General features: G+C 36.0%; 1 protein-coding gene across 2 annotated transcripts in view; it reads right to left on the minus strand.

The window, feature by feature from the left end:
- Window positions 1-13,791, minus strand: part of LOC124238331 (cell surface glycoprotein CD200 receptor 1-like) — a 36,961-nt gene that overhangs the window by 11,995 nt on the left and 11,175 nt on the right. Inside the window, exons 2-3 of one of the 2 annotated variants that reach the window (XM_046659151.1) lie at window positions 4,711-4,773; window positions 156-215 (exon numbers count right to left, since the gene is read on the minus strand). In XM_046659151.1, coding sequence (XP_046515107.1) covers window positions 156-215; window positions 4,711-4,773 — 123 coding nt within the window. Of the gene's footprint in view, window positions 1-155; window positions 216-4,689; window positions 4,774-13,791 lie in introns of both variants that reach the window. The other variant, XM_046659150.1, reaches the window with a different exon arrangement.

Below are 13,791 nucleotides of genomic sequence, written 5' to 3' on the forward strand. Positions count from 1 at the left end.
CTTAACCACTCGGCCGTGGGGCCGGCCCCTCACATCACCGCATTCTCTAACCGGCCACAAGGCTGGCCCTCAGACCAGACCATCAGCTATGTCTCCAAGGAGGTTCAACATTCCATCACTTCAGTACTGGCCTCTAGGAAGAAAAGGCATCTTACCTTCTGCAGGAAGTTCTAATTTTCTCTGCCTCTTGTCCGTAGAGGAACCATTTACTGAAGCTAGAAAATATTCAGAGAAAAGTAAATGAAATCAATTTTAGGTACTTACATGGAGTAGAAGTCACTATTTCTCCACAAATTCTTATATACAATATGATAGAAAGCAGTTAATCACAACTAAATTAAACAGAAAGCCTCGCAAAACAGAAATCAGAAGTTATTCCATATTAAATGGAAAAACGTTAACATTTGAAAATTACATTTATAAGCTATTAATCAATGATTTCCCATTTATGAGACATGTGGTTTTGTACTTGACAACGATTTTGTACCAGGTAACCCTGCCTGCACTGCTTCTCTAGCCACAGTGGACTGTCCATCATGGGCACCTCACCTGACCTGGGCTGATTATAGTCCTTTCTCCAGATGCCACCCCCTCATTAAAGTTTTTGGTCCGGTGGTGGGCACCTCACCCAGCTGGACAAATCAGTACTTTCTTAAGAGTTTTGGAACCAGAACTGAGAAGAACAGTTCATCCCTCTTCCTTCCCCATTTTTCCTACTGTGATGATTAATTTAATGTGTCAACCTGGCTAGGCCATAGAGCCTAGATATATAGTCAAACATTATTTCAGATGTTTCCGTGAAGGTATTTTTTAGATGCCATTAACATTTAAATCAGTAGACTTTGAGTAAAGCAAAGTAACCTCCATAATGTGGGTGGGCCTCATCCAGTGAGTTGGGCTTAATAGAAAAAGACTGACCTCCTGGGAAAGGGAATTCTGCCAGCACACTGATTTTGGATGCAAACTGCAACTATTTCCTGGATCCCCAGCCTGCTGGCCTACCCCGCAGATTTTAGACTTGCCTCCACAATCACGTGAGCCAGTTCCTTAAAATAAATCTCTCCCTCTCTCTCTCAATACATTCTGTAGTTCTGTTTCTCTGAGGAATCCTGACTAATACACCTACCTTGGGAAAAAGGAAACAGAAGCAGAGAGAGAGATGACCGTCTTCACTTAGCTCAAGTTTCCAATTCCATAGTGTCTGAGACCCATATGCGTTTCTTCCCTTGGGTTCTATAGAATTTCTGACAATCAAAATAGTCCTAATATACTTCATATTTGGTTTGTGAAAACTTCTCTTTTGTAGCATTGTTTTTTTAAAATGGCAACAATGATAACAGAAAATACTTCTTATGATTTAAGGGTCTAACAAAGTTCTTCCTGGTTTATAAGACCACCATTCAACGAGCACTTATGATTTCTCTGTGTATAAAAATATACTTCTTGCTCCTTCTTCTAATTCTCCACCCAACTCTACCACATTAAAAAACAAAAAAATGCAATAAAGGTCCTGGAAATGAGCAAGAAACAGACCTCTGAAATAATTTGGCTTTTCTAGGCAGCTAAATGTTATTGATCTGGGCTGGAAGGAAGGCAAAGAATGAGATTCTAACAGTTAAATTTAGCTCATATTGGGCTCAAGAATCTATTCCAGAAACAGATAAGAAGTCAGAGCTGGAGGGCTTACTGAGATCAAGCTATGGCTTAGATATTCCAGATTCTAAAGCTCTACCACAGCACACAATATAGCTTAGCCTTTCCAGACAGCTCCCTTTTACCACACCCAGCTTCTCAGGGGTCCTAAGGTCTGTCAGTTTCTTCCATTATCACATTCACCACCAACCAAGACTGAGTGTTTGTAATGGAAGAAAATTTAAGATGTGGGTATTTTTGATGATGATGTTGTTGAAGTTCCCATTTGGAAGCATCAAGAGGAAAATTTAAAGTTTTATTAAGAATAAGGGGTGCAAGTAAGGTGATGTAAGGGTATTGGAAGAGAAAAAACCAGGATCTGCAAACTTTTCCCATAAAGGGCCAAAGAGTGAACATTTGAGGCTTTGCAAGCCATATGGTCTCTGTTGCAAGTATTCAACTCTGCTATTGGAGCAAGAAAGCAGCCATATGTAAACAAATGGGCGTGGCCTTACACAATTAGGAAAAAAGACAATAAACATCCCTTGAGTACTCTATTTTCTTCTGATTACTTTGCCTTTTAAAAATAAACTACCTCTCCACGGACAACTTCAAGTTCTCCCTCAATTTAAATAAATTTCCTGTTCTATTTTTATCATAAGTAGCAGCTTCCTCCCTCCTTTTCTTCCTTCCTTCCTTTTCTCCATCCTTTCCTTACTTTAAATGAAACGTGGCAAGTATTGAGGACACGCAGTAGGATTCTGACGAATAAGAAAACTGCAATGAGCCCTGCCCCATTCCTAGCTAAAGGAGCTCTCTGGTGATCACGAGATGCCAGCCATGATAGACAAATGTTACTCCAGTATATGAGGGCTTTCTCTTATGGGCATCTGGCCTCTGCAGCCCTGAGAGCTGCTCTCTACTTTAGAGATATAGTCTGTTGTCAGCAGAAAGTTCAAAGAACTCAGCTTCGATTGATACCTTTAAAGGGATATTTAAAGGCTGTTCTTCTATGCTTTGGCTTTTATTTCATATGCGTTATAGAAATTTTTACTTTTAGTGACACAGCAAATGATTGGCATGCTCTGAACTATTAAGTTGTTGCTACTTCAGTGGATTCTCATTGTAGCTGTCCTGTCTAGGAATAGTGGAAATTTGACCACATTAGTTCTTATCAGATATAACTAAATCAGTGTTCAGATACTATGGATTCTGTTGGAAGAGCCTGGTATCGCATTAAGTAGTGTCTTCCAAATTGACTTGAATGACGTTTTCAGGGATTTTGAGTGTCAATGATCTCCCAGTGGGCTGGAGTGTGGAAGAGACCTTCTGTTTAACAAAGGTTTTCCAGTGAGTGGAGGCCCATGAAAAAATCTGCCTCTCAAGCCAGATACCAAATTCTCCTACCCAAATCAAGCAAAGTCCACCTCCTTCCCAAGAGTATCCTGTGAAGGAAAATCAATAAATGATCCCTGCAACTTCTCATACCAGAGATAAAACCCACAAGTTGGAATATACTCTTGAATGTGTAAAAATAATTGTTTTTAGATGAGAAAAAATATATACGTATTGTCACAAATATTCCCCTGATTGTTTTTATTCTATTGGATAAGCTTTTTAAACTTAGCTAATTGCTAATGTATGAGTCCTTTAGTTGTATTATCTCTATTGGTAGCTAGTTGCTACAGAATGCCAATTCCATATCATGTATCATGTCTTAGTTGAAAATAGATAGCATCCTTCCTAATCTTACTTGAAGCTTTGTATACACCAAAGTAGTACAACAAATGTTTAAAGCTTCTGATCAATGGTCCTGTGATTTCTTTAATTTCTTCATATGAAACCAAATTTTCTCTTGAGTTTAGAAAGATTACAGTTTTACATCGTTAACATCAGAAGTCTAACTTAACTCTTTGACAATATGCACATAGAGAGACTGAAACAAATATGAATTGTTTTTGAAAATATATTTATAGCTGAAAAGTAACTTAATTACTCATTATATTAGATTCCTTGGGCTGCCTTAATATATAACCACAGAGTTGGTCACTTACAACAAGAGAAATTTATTCTCTCATGTTTCTGGAAGACAGAAATCTGAAACCAAGGTGTCACAGGGCTGGTTTTCTCCAAAGGCTCTAGGGACGAAAGCTTCCTTGCTTCTTCCAGCCTCTGGAGGCTGCCAGCAGCCCTTGGTAGTCCTTGGCTGGTAGACACCTCATTCCCATCTCTGCTTGATCTTCACATTGCCTTCTCCCCTGTGACTTTACCTCCTCTCTGCTCTTACAAGGACACTTGTCATTGGATTTAGGGCCCACCTTAAGCCAGGATGATCTCATCTCAAGAGTCTTAACTTTAATTACATCTTCAAAGACCCTTTTTCTAAATACGGTCACATTCGCAGGTTCCAGGTAGACATATCTTTTTGGGGGGTTATCATTCAACCTACTACACTCACATATTGTCCCTACCCCTACGATTTATAGTTTACGTAGTTATTTTACTTACTTTATTCTGTAATTGACCTGGCATCTAATTTTTCCAGATGTCGAATAATTGAGTATAATTAGAAAGGATATTTATTGAATCCAAGAATACATTTTGAAATCAGTGGAATTATTTTTCCATGAAGTACTCAATGTAAGATACATAACAAAAATAGCTTTTTAAAATATAAAGAAAAAGTTAACCACAATGACAAACAAAAATTTGAGAGACAGTAGACTGAGCAGGGGATACAGAAAATAAATAACTAACATTTGCTAAAACCTATTTTTTTAAGTTCCCTAGAGTAATACCCTATGTTTTAAAATTTGAATAAAGAAAATTTTGAATATGTCCTTGGTTTGTGTAGTGATCAATTCTTGACATAGGTACTAAATAAGCACAGAAATTATTTCATAATAAAAAATTTACCAATACCCTTAAACATAAGCAATATTTTATTTAGATAATACAGTCTATAAGTGCATGTAAGACAATTAAGATTCTAAAATGTAAAAACATACAAGTATCAAGCACTCTCCATTAGAACTACCATTAAAAGATGAGCATTACCGGAACTGTAATTGCCCTTGCCTGTTTGCTGCATCGATGAATTGCTTGTTGTATTAAGACTTTGACCTCTTGCACTTATGCATTCTGAAAAAATATATGGGGTGGAGAGAGAAATATACATTAGTATTTCTGATTTCTAGTTAAAATTACATTTGTTTCACATTCTTGAGGCTATTTTTGGTTGTGGTCGCCACTGAAAACATAAATTAATACAGGCAAGCAAAAGTCTCAAAACATGTTGTCTCAATATGAACTTTTGACCTGATCTTCCCGCCTGTTTGTCATATTCCTACTTCAGGTCGAGAATGCCCCTCATCTCTCTCCTGTCTTTGTATTCAAATCAAAGTATTTCTTCTCCCAGGCTGATATGCATTTAGTCTTTGTGGAAGAAAGCGTTTTACTCTCTGTTACAGACTTTTCAGGCACCAGTGAGTAGTAGAAAAAGTTTTGTAGTGATATGTTGATCAGCTGCTGGTATGGAACAAAAAAAGGATTTTCCTAAGCATTGTTGAAATCACATCATATACACTATATATATATATACCACTAATTTCAAATTTTATAAGGCAAGCTCTAAGTGGGAATTGCTATAAACATTTTTTGAGCAGCAACTACTGGCAAAGTACTTGCTAGGCATAGAGACCCAGACATAGAGACATAATAGACAATAGCTCTTCTCTCCAAAAGCTTAAGGTGCAGGGGAGAAAGCAGCTATGTAAACAACTATGATGTGAAGTTTTCAATGTGATGACAGAAGTATGCATATTGTCCAGAAGTTAAAAAGAAGAGATTTGGGGGCCGGCCTAGTGGCATAGTGGTTAAGTTTGCACATTCCACTTCAGCAGCCTGGGGTTCTCAGGTTCGGATCCCAGGCACAGATCTATACACTGCTCATCAAGCCATGCTGTAGTGGTGTCCCACATACAAAACAGAGGAAGATTGCCACAGACGTTAGCTCAGGAACAATTTTCCTCATCAGAAAGACAAAGATGGGCAATGGATGATAGCTCAGGGCCAATCTTCCTCACCAAAAAAAAGAAAAGAAATGTATTTCTAAGAGAGCAAGGGTAAGAGATTAGGGAAAACTCCTTACAATAGATAATATTTTGAGCTGGATCTTAGTAGATGAGAAGTTTTCCAGGAAGATAGGAGAAAAAAGAAAATTGCACATGCATACAGGAAGAATGGAATTTAGAAGAAGTCATAAAGTCAAAGAACTACAGAAGAGTTCAGTATTGCAATAAAGTGAGAAAAACTGGATGTGTGGTTAGAATTGAGGCTGGATACTGGCAGGCTCTAACTGTGGGACGAACAACACTCTTAGAAAGTGTTCACAAGGAAATGATGCATTTCTAGTGCGTCTACAGTGAATGTATCTGACCAGTAAAGAGAAACAATTTAGGGTAAAATTTAATGCGCGATGTTTCTCTGGAAGAATTTTGAATCCTGTGCCCCTCTTAGCTGCCATTTTCCTTAATAAAACACTCTTTGAAAGTAAAAATGTTTTCAGCACTTATACTAGGAACAGATTTCTAGGAATTTGCATTTGTTATTTATTTTAGTCTCTCCATACTGACAAGTATAATCACCCTCATTTTACAGATAAAGACGTGTGGACTCACAGGGGTGCAGCAATTTGGCCCAGGCCACTCAGCTTGTAAGCTGCTCCAATTGCTCAATTGTTCTTGTACAAGTAGTTCACACCGCAGTGAATAGAAACCAAGGGTTGGATCCTAAGAAACACACTAGGATAAATATACTACCCAAATTAACCCAAACTGAGAGAGTTGATGAAGCAAGTCCAAGCCATGTTTTCGTGGAAACAGAGAGACAAAGGTCTGAAAGAACATATCAAATGGCAAGTCCGTAGAATCAGGATTATAATGGCATACGGACACAAGCCATTATAGATCCGAATGGGAATAGTTAAGCTGAGGGGGATTTCAGACAACTGCCAAAATTCATGGGCCAATCCCATCACCCCCTCACTAGATTATAAGCTCCATGAGGGCAGGGCTTTTTGTCTCCGTTCAGTCTGCATTCTCAGTACTTAGAAGAGTGGCTTACACAGCTGCCTGGCATGTGGCTGGCTCAAGCTAGGTTTAATATAAAGGTCAACACAACCCTATGGCAAACTGGACTAAAGATATGGAAAGTTAGTTTACCCAAAAAAGAACTAGAAATTTCTCTTAGTCATCTAGAAAGATGCTCAACACTATTCGTGGTAAAAGAAGTACAAATTAAAACTATGCAGAAATACTATTTCACACCTACGAGATCTGTAAAATCCAAAAGTTTGACAATGTACTGTGTGTGCAAAGCTCTGGAGAGATAAGCACACCAATAGACTGCTGGCGGGAATGTAAAATGTCACAACTTCGACAGAGGAAAATTTGACAATATACGGCAAAATTACATATGCATTTCCCTTTTGACCCAGCAATACCACTTCTCAGAATCTATCCCAAAGATACACAGGCAACAGTATGAAAACAATATATGCACAAGACTATTCATTACAACATTGTAATAGCAAGACTTTTAGAAACAACCCAAATAGCCACCCATAGGAGATTAGTGTCTAAACGACGGTACATCCACAAAATGAAAGACAGTGAATGAGCGATAGCTCTATAAACTATTATGGAGTGATCTCCATAGCAAGACAGATAAAATGATATATAGTATGTACCATTACTCTACAACATTATGGGAGGAACACAAGTGTGTGTGTGTGTGTGTCTGTGTGTTCTTTCTTTTCTTGCTTATAATTTCAAAACTAAAAAGATAAAATGGGGGCAGGAATAGAAATAAGATGTCTCTGAATATACCTCATTTTATAGATTTGACTTTGCAACCATGTAATCATTTTACATAATTATCAAACAAAATCAAATTATTTGTAAGCACTAAACTGTAAAGCAAAATGAAACAAATGAACTTAACCGCAAGTAGAATTGGTTGCATAATCACATATAGAGGAACTATTCCAAGTGACTTCCAAAACACAGTAATTCAACTGTATGTCTCTAGTGGAATATAACTCAATGACAAAAATATTGTAAAAAAACCTTAAACTATTTTCAATAATTGCATTTTTCTAGTGTCTGGTATTATTCTTCTCAAATTATTCTATATGTGTTGTGGGATAAATCAAAGAGTTATTATGTTGGTGTCAGTCAACTTTTCAGTGTGGGAGAAAAGATACAGATGTAAAATGAACAAGTTTAAGTAAAAACTCTGAGTCCTAAATTTGAATCAAAAGTATCAGTATCAGGGCTGGCCCCAAGGCTGAGTGGTTAAGTTCGCGCACCCCGGTTCAGCAGCCCAGGGTTTCGCCGGTTGGGATCCTGGGTGCAGACATGGCACTGCTCATCAGGTCATGCTGAGGCAGCATCCCACACAGCACGAGCAGAAGCACTCACAGCTAGAATATACAGCTAGGTACCGTGGGGCTTTGGAGAGAAGAAGAAAAAAAAGAGAGAAAGAGATTAGCAACAGATGTTAGCGCAGGTGCCAATCTTTAAAATAAAAAATATCAGTATCAATTCACGATGTATTTTATCTTTTAAAATACATATTGCCCAGCTGCTGCTAAGTTTAGCAGTAATTCATTACAAAGCAATAGATAATCACCAACGTAGCTATCAACAACAGTAACCATTTAATTGATATATTTCGAACACTCTACTCACATTGGCAGAATACACTTGCTTTGCAAGTGCAAATGGTTTACTAAGTTTAGCCATATTCTGGGCCATAAAGCAAGTCTTAAAAAATCTCTTAAAAACTAAAATTATACAAAAAATGTTCTCCAACAAAAATGGAGTTAAATTGGAAACCAAAAAGAATAAAATGTTAAGAAAACCTTAAGTATTTGGAAATCAAACATGATTCTTGGTAAGCCTTTGGTCAAAGAAGAAATCCACAGAGACTGGCCCCACGGCCTAGTGGTTAAGTTCGGTGTGCTCTGCTTTGGCGGCCAGGGTTCGGTTCCTGGGTGTGGACCTACACCACTCATTGGCCACCATGCTGTGAAGGCAACCCACATGCAAAATAGAGGAGGATTGGCATGGATGTTAGCTCAGGGACAATCCTCTCAAGCAAAAAAAGAAGAAGAAGAAGAAATCCATAAAGAAATTAGAGAAGATTTTGAACTGAATGATAATAAAAATACAACATATCCAAATCTGTGATACACAACTAAAGCAATGCTTACAGGAAAATTAATAGCTTTAAATACTAATTACGAAAGAAGAAATGTCTAAAATCCACCTAAAGAAGCTAAAAACAAAAGAGAAAGAAAGAAAAGTAAGAGCAAAACTCCACGAAATAGAAAACAAGCAAGACAAAAATTAACAAAATCTAAAGCTGATTTTTTGAAAATACCTTTAAGATTTATAAACCAATAGCTAACTTATCAAGAAAAAAACAGAGAGAGTACACATCTCTAACACCAGGAATGAAAGAAGAGACATTAATATAGACTACATTCATGAAAGGAATAGTAAGAGAATATTAACTACTTTATGCTAACCAAATTCAATAACTTAGATGAAATGGACAAATTCATTGAAAATCACAGCTTTCAGTGTTCAGTTGGGATTAATCACATAATCTGAAGAGCTTTGAATCTATTTAAAAAATTGAATTCGTTGATAAACATCTTTCCACCAAATTGGCTTAACTGAAAAATTGAAGCAAACATTTAAGGAAGAAGTAATATCAGTTCTACACACAAACCCCTTCAGAAAACAGACAAGGAAGGAATGCTTCCCTATTCATTTAATAAGGTAGAATTAACTAAATACCAAAGCCAGATATGCACATTACAAATAAGAAAAACAACAGACCAGTAACCCTTACAAACATAAAACACAAAGATTTTTCACAAAAGATTAGCAAAACAAATCTAGCACTATAAAAAATAATAAATATAAAATAATAATAATAATAAATATAAAAAGACTAATACAGCATTATCACATAAGGTTTCTCCCAGGACTGCAAGTTGACTGACCATTCAAAAACAGATGAAATTCACCACGTTAAGAGAATAGAAGAGCAAAAATATATGATCAATTCAACAAATGTTGAAAAAGCGTTTGACAAAATTCAACATTTATTCATGATTTTTAAAACTCTAGGAATAGAAGGAAACTTCCTCAAACTGCTAGAGGGCATCTATGAAAAACTCGCAGCTAATATTTTACTTAATAATGGAATATATCCCTCCAAAATCAGGATGTTTCAATGTTGTACTAGAGCTCCTAGACATTGCAACAAAGCAAGAGGAAAAAAGGCATATAGATCAGAAACAAAGAAATAAAATGGTCCCTACTGGCAGATGATACGATTGTTAGGCATCTATAAAAACAGCTCCCTGATCTAATTGAATTTAACAAGGTCATAGTATAAAATGCTAATAATATTTTAAATAATTATATTTTTATATACTAGCAACAAACAATTGGAAAATGAAATTTTGAAAATTCCATTTACAACAGCGCACAAGAAAAGAAAACTTAGGAATAAATTTAATGAAAGATGTGCAAGGCCTATCCACGGAAAACTACAAAACATTACTGAGGTAAATTTTATATAGATGGAGATGAATACCTTATTCTTGGACAGAATGACTAATATTGTTAAGAGGTCAATTCTCCTCAAATTGGTCTATAGATTAATCTTAATCAAAACCTGGTAATCTTTTCTGTAACAATTGAGAAGCTGCAGATGGGGATGAAATCAAGGATGGGCTGTAAATATCCATGAAGGAATATTTTAGGAATGATGGAAATGTTCTGTATCTTGTTTGCGAGGATGATTCACAGGTATATACAACTGTCAAAATTCATCCAATTGTACCTTTTAAATGGATGCAGTTAATTGTACATAAATTATCCCTCAATTTAATTAAAAATAATACCAGAAACATCAGCTTTTAACACACGTAACATTAGAACATGCAGCCACACAAATAAACACAAAACAAAATACAGAGAACCCTTGACACTGAAAATAATGTTTAAAGAGAAAACTTTTTCCATCTAAGTCAAAATCATCAGCAGAAGTAAGATTGTTTTGTGATTTTACTACTAATGAAACCTCTTACTCATTTTGAGCACCAGAAGTTTTCTTTCCCAAATCATCATTGTCATATGCCTGAGCAAGCGTACACCACCCACGCAAAAGACACTGTATAGGCATGACTGTGCAGATGCGAACGCCAAAGGCTTCCTCCAGCAAAGGGAAAAAAGGCTCTCAGAAATAGCACATGGTTTTCTTGTGATGTTAAACAGTTTTTATCTATTTTAAAAATCCTGTGCTCTGTTGCGCTCTCCTGACTTAAAAAGTTAGAGATAGGTATTTCTGATATTTCACCATTCCCAATAAAAACCCCTGATTTAGTCATTGTTATTAACCAAAAGAGAACATGGATTATGTCATACTTCAGTAGTCAATATAGTTGCTAAGATTTATTTCTTATTTCTAAAGTGTTGGAATGGGAAACAAAAAAAGTTAGATTTCCTACCCTTTCATTCATTTGCAGATTTTCTGGGAGAATACAAACAAAGTAATAAGGAGTCTTATAAATGAATTTTAAGCTAAAAGAATCCTTAAATTGGGGCAAAACTTTAGCCTAAAATATTTGATTATGCTCGAGTAAGATGATTATGATCTAGTAAGATATAGCTGCAAAAGTCAATAATGTAGAATAGTTCTATTTTTAAATTTCTTTTGACATTTCTCTACAAGACTTGAGGCCTCTGTGCTAGCTCTGAAGTAATTCAAAGTCATTCTTATTGCTTATAATGGTCTTTACATCTTCACCTGTCATCTTCATTGTCATTTAACATTTAGTGAATTTACTACTTTTTAAAAAAACAGAACACAGAATACATTGAAATATATTTCAATACATTGAAATCTGTGGAAATACCCTGATATTTTGCACAAGGAAAACCAAATAATAGAATTATTTCATTCTTCATTTGGCATTTCATGTTTTTAAGCTTCGAAACTCTGCAAGTTATTATAATAAATACAGGGCTGGACCATTGTGGAGTAAGCAATGACTGGAAAATATGAGACATGAGTTTTGTTTCTTACTCTGCTTCTTTCCTGAATCATTTTAGAAAATTAAAAAAATTTATATGATCTAGTTTTCTCCTCTGCAAAACATAGACTATCATTCTTACTTAACAAGCAAGGAATAACTCATAAAAGGGATTCAAAGCACATTAGAGACTGAGGTATTAAACCTGGTTAGAATGACACAGTCCGCCTCCTCTTAAGATTCAAGGTTTCATTTAAAATGACTGCAACTTTGAGAGTGAGATCGTACTCACACAAAGACCAGGAAATTCAAATTACATTGCCAGAGCAACCTTTATTTAGCTACACAAAGCACATAACTTTTTCTAATTACCAGTATGGAGAAGTCAATACAATATAAAAACCTTTACTATCAATCTTCTGGCTCCAGAAAGCTTAAAATATCAACCTTAACGTTTTAGTTAGTGAATGTTTGTACTGCATTTTATAAAACTGCATATTGTGAATGTAGGTTAGACATAAAAGTATTATTTCCTGACAGTTTTTAGAGTAATGAATGGATTCAAGCAAGAAGTTGGAGAATTAAATTGTCTCCCTTTTTTAGAGGTCCTGAAAATAAGATGACTTGTCACCCAAATAGGCTAATTATATTTCTGCCTCTAATGCAGTGCTTTTCTCACTGTGATCTGGGAACTAGTGGAAATTCATATTAGTCAGCCAGAAAATCCGTGAATTTTGTAACTTTTGGAGGAGGGAGCCTAAATTACAATTTTATTTCTGATACATAAGTAAAAAGCAGTATCACCCTGGAGGAATAATTAAAAGCATCACCAGTTTTCTCCCCAATTCTATTATTTCTAAATAACAAACAGGAATGGTTGGAATAAGAAACTCATGTGATCTTTTTCTTTACTAAAGCTACCTGAAGACTGCCACACTAATTTTACGATAAATTTTGGAAGTAAAGGAAATATTTTCTTTTCTGCCTTTTAAGATTATGATCAGTCTCTCACTAGTAGGTTTCATTCAAATGGCACCCGAGTGACTCCCTATCAGGTATATTAGAGTTTCTGGACTGGTAGGGGAAAATTGGAAGCTGTAGCAACATTCATTTATTCAATTACAACAGCTAGGCACTCAATAAATGCCTATTTATCAAGGAGCTTTCAATCTTCTGGGGACAATAGACATTAACCAAATAATCAAATAATTACATGAAATTGTAATAGCAATAAGTGAAAAGTATGGAAAATGTACCATAAGCAACTCATCTTAGTTTTGAGGCAGTGGGCAGCCCCTAAGATGGTTCCCAATGTTCTCCCTTCCCAGTATTCATGTCTTTGGAAAATCCCCTCCTCTTAAATGTGGGCTGGACTTCCTAACACACTTAACAAACAGAACACAGCAGAAATGATGGATGTCACTGCCAGGAGTTAGTTATAAAAAGATTGTGGCTTCTGTCCTGGTGTGCTGTCTCTCTCTCATTCTTATGTCACTTAAGAAAATAAATATTCGTTTGGGGGTAATTTATTAGGCAGCAAGATGTAATTAATACAAGATCCAATGGACAAGAAGCTGCTAATAAGCAAGAGAGGAGAGGACAGGAGACAGAGGGAAGAACATTCCAAAGAAAAGCACTACTATGTGCAGAGGACATGTGCCTAGTGGGACTATGGGGAGTACCAAGACCTGACGAGAGACCAGGGCCAAAAAGAGATTATGCTATTATGCTGCTTTCGCAAACTGGTTTCAGGATTTTTCCTTCCTGAGACAAATATATTTTCCTACAGAAGGCGAACAGAAAAGAAAAATAAATGTTTGCTGTTTTAGCAATATGAAATACAATGTGTTTTTAGAATTAATACTTTCTCCTTCATACATCTCATATCTTAATATTTCAATTACCATGAATCTTTGCTTCCAAAAAGGAAAAAAACGGAAATGCAAAATATGAGATTTCTTGTTTTAAATCATGTTTGTTATTTCTGCACCAGAATTTTTCCAGGGAAGAAAACTATTTTTCAAACACTTGAAATTTTAGGA

Source organism: Equus quagga, chromosome 4 (genome assembly GCF_021613505.1).
Source record: "Equus quagga isolate Etosha38 chromosome 4, UCLA_HA_Equagga_1.0, whole genome shotgun sequence".
Classification (NCBI taxonomy): Eukaryota; Metazoa; Chordata; class Mammalia; order Perissodactyla; family Equidae; genus Equus; species Equus quagga.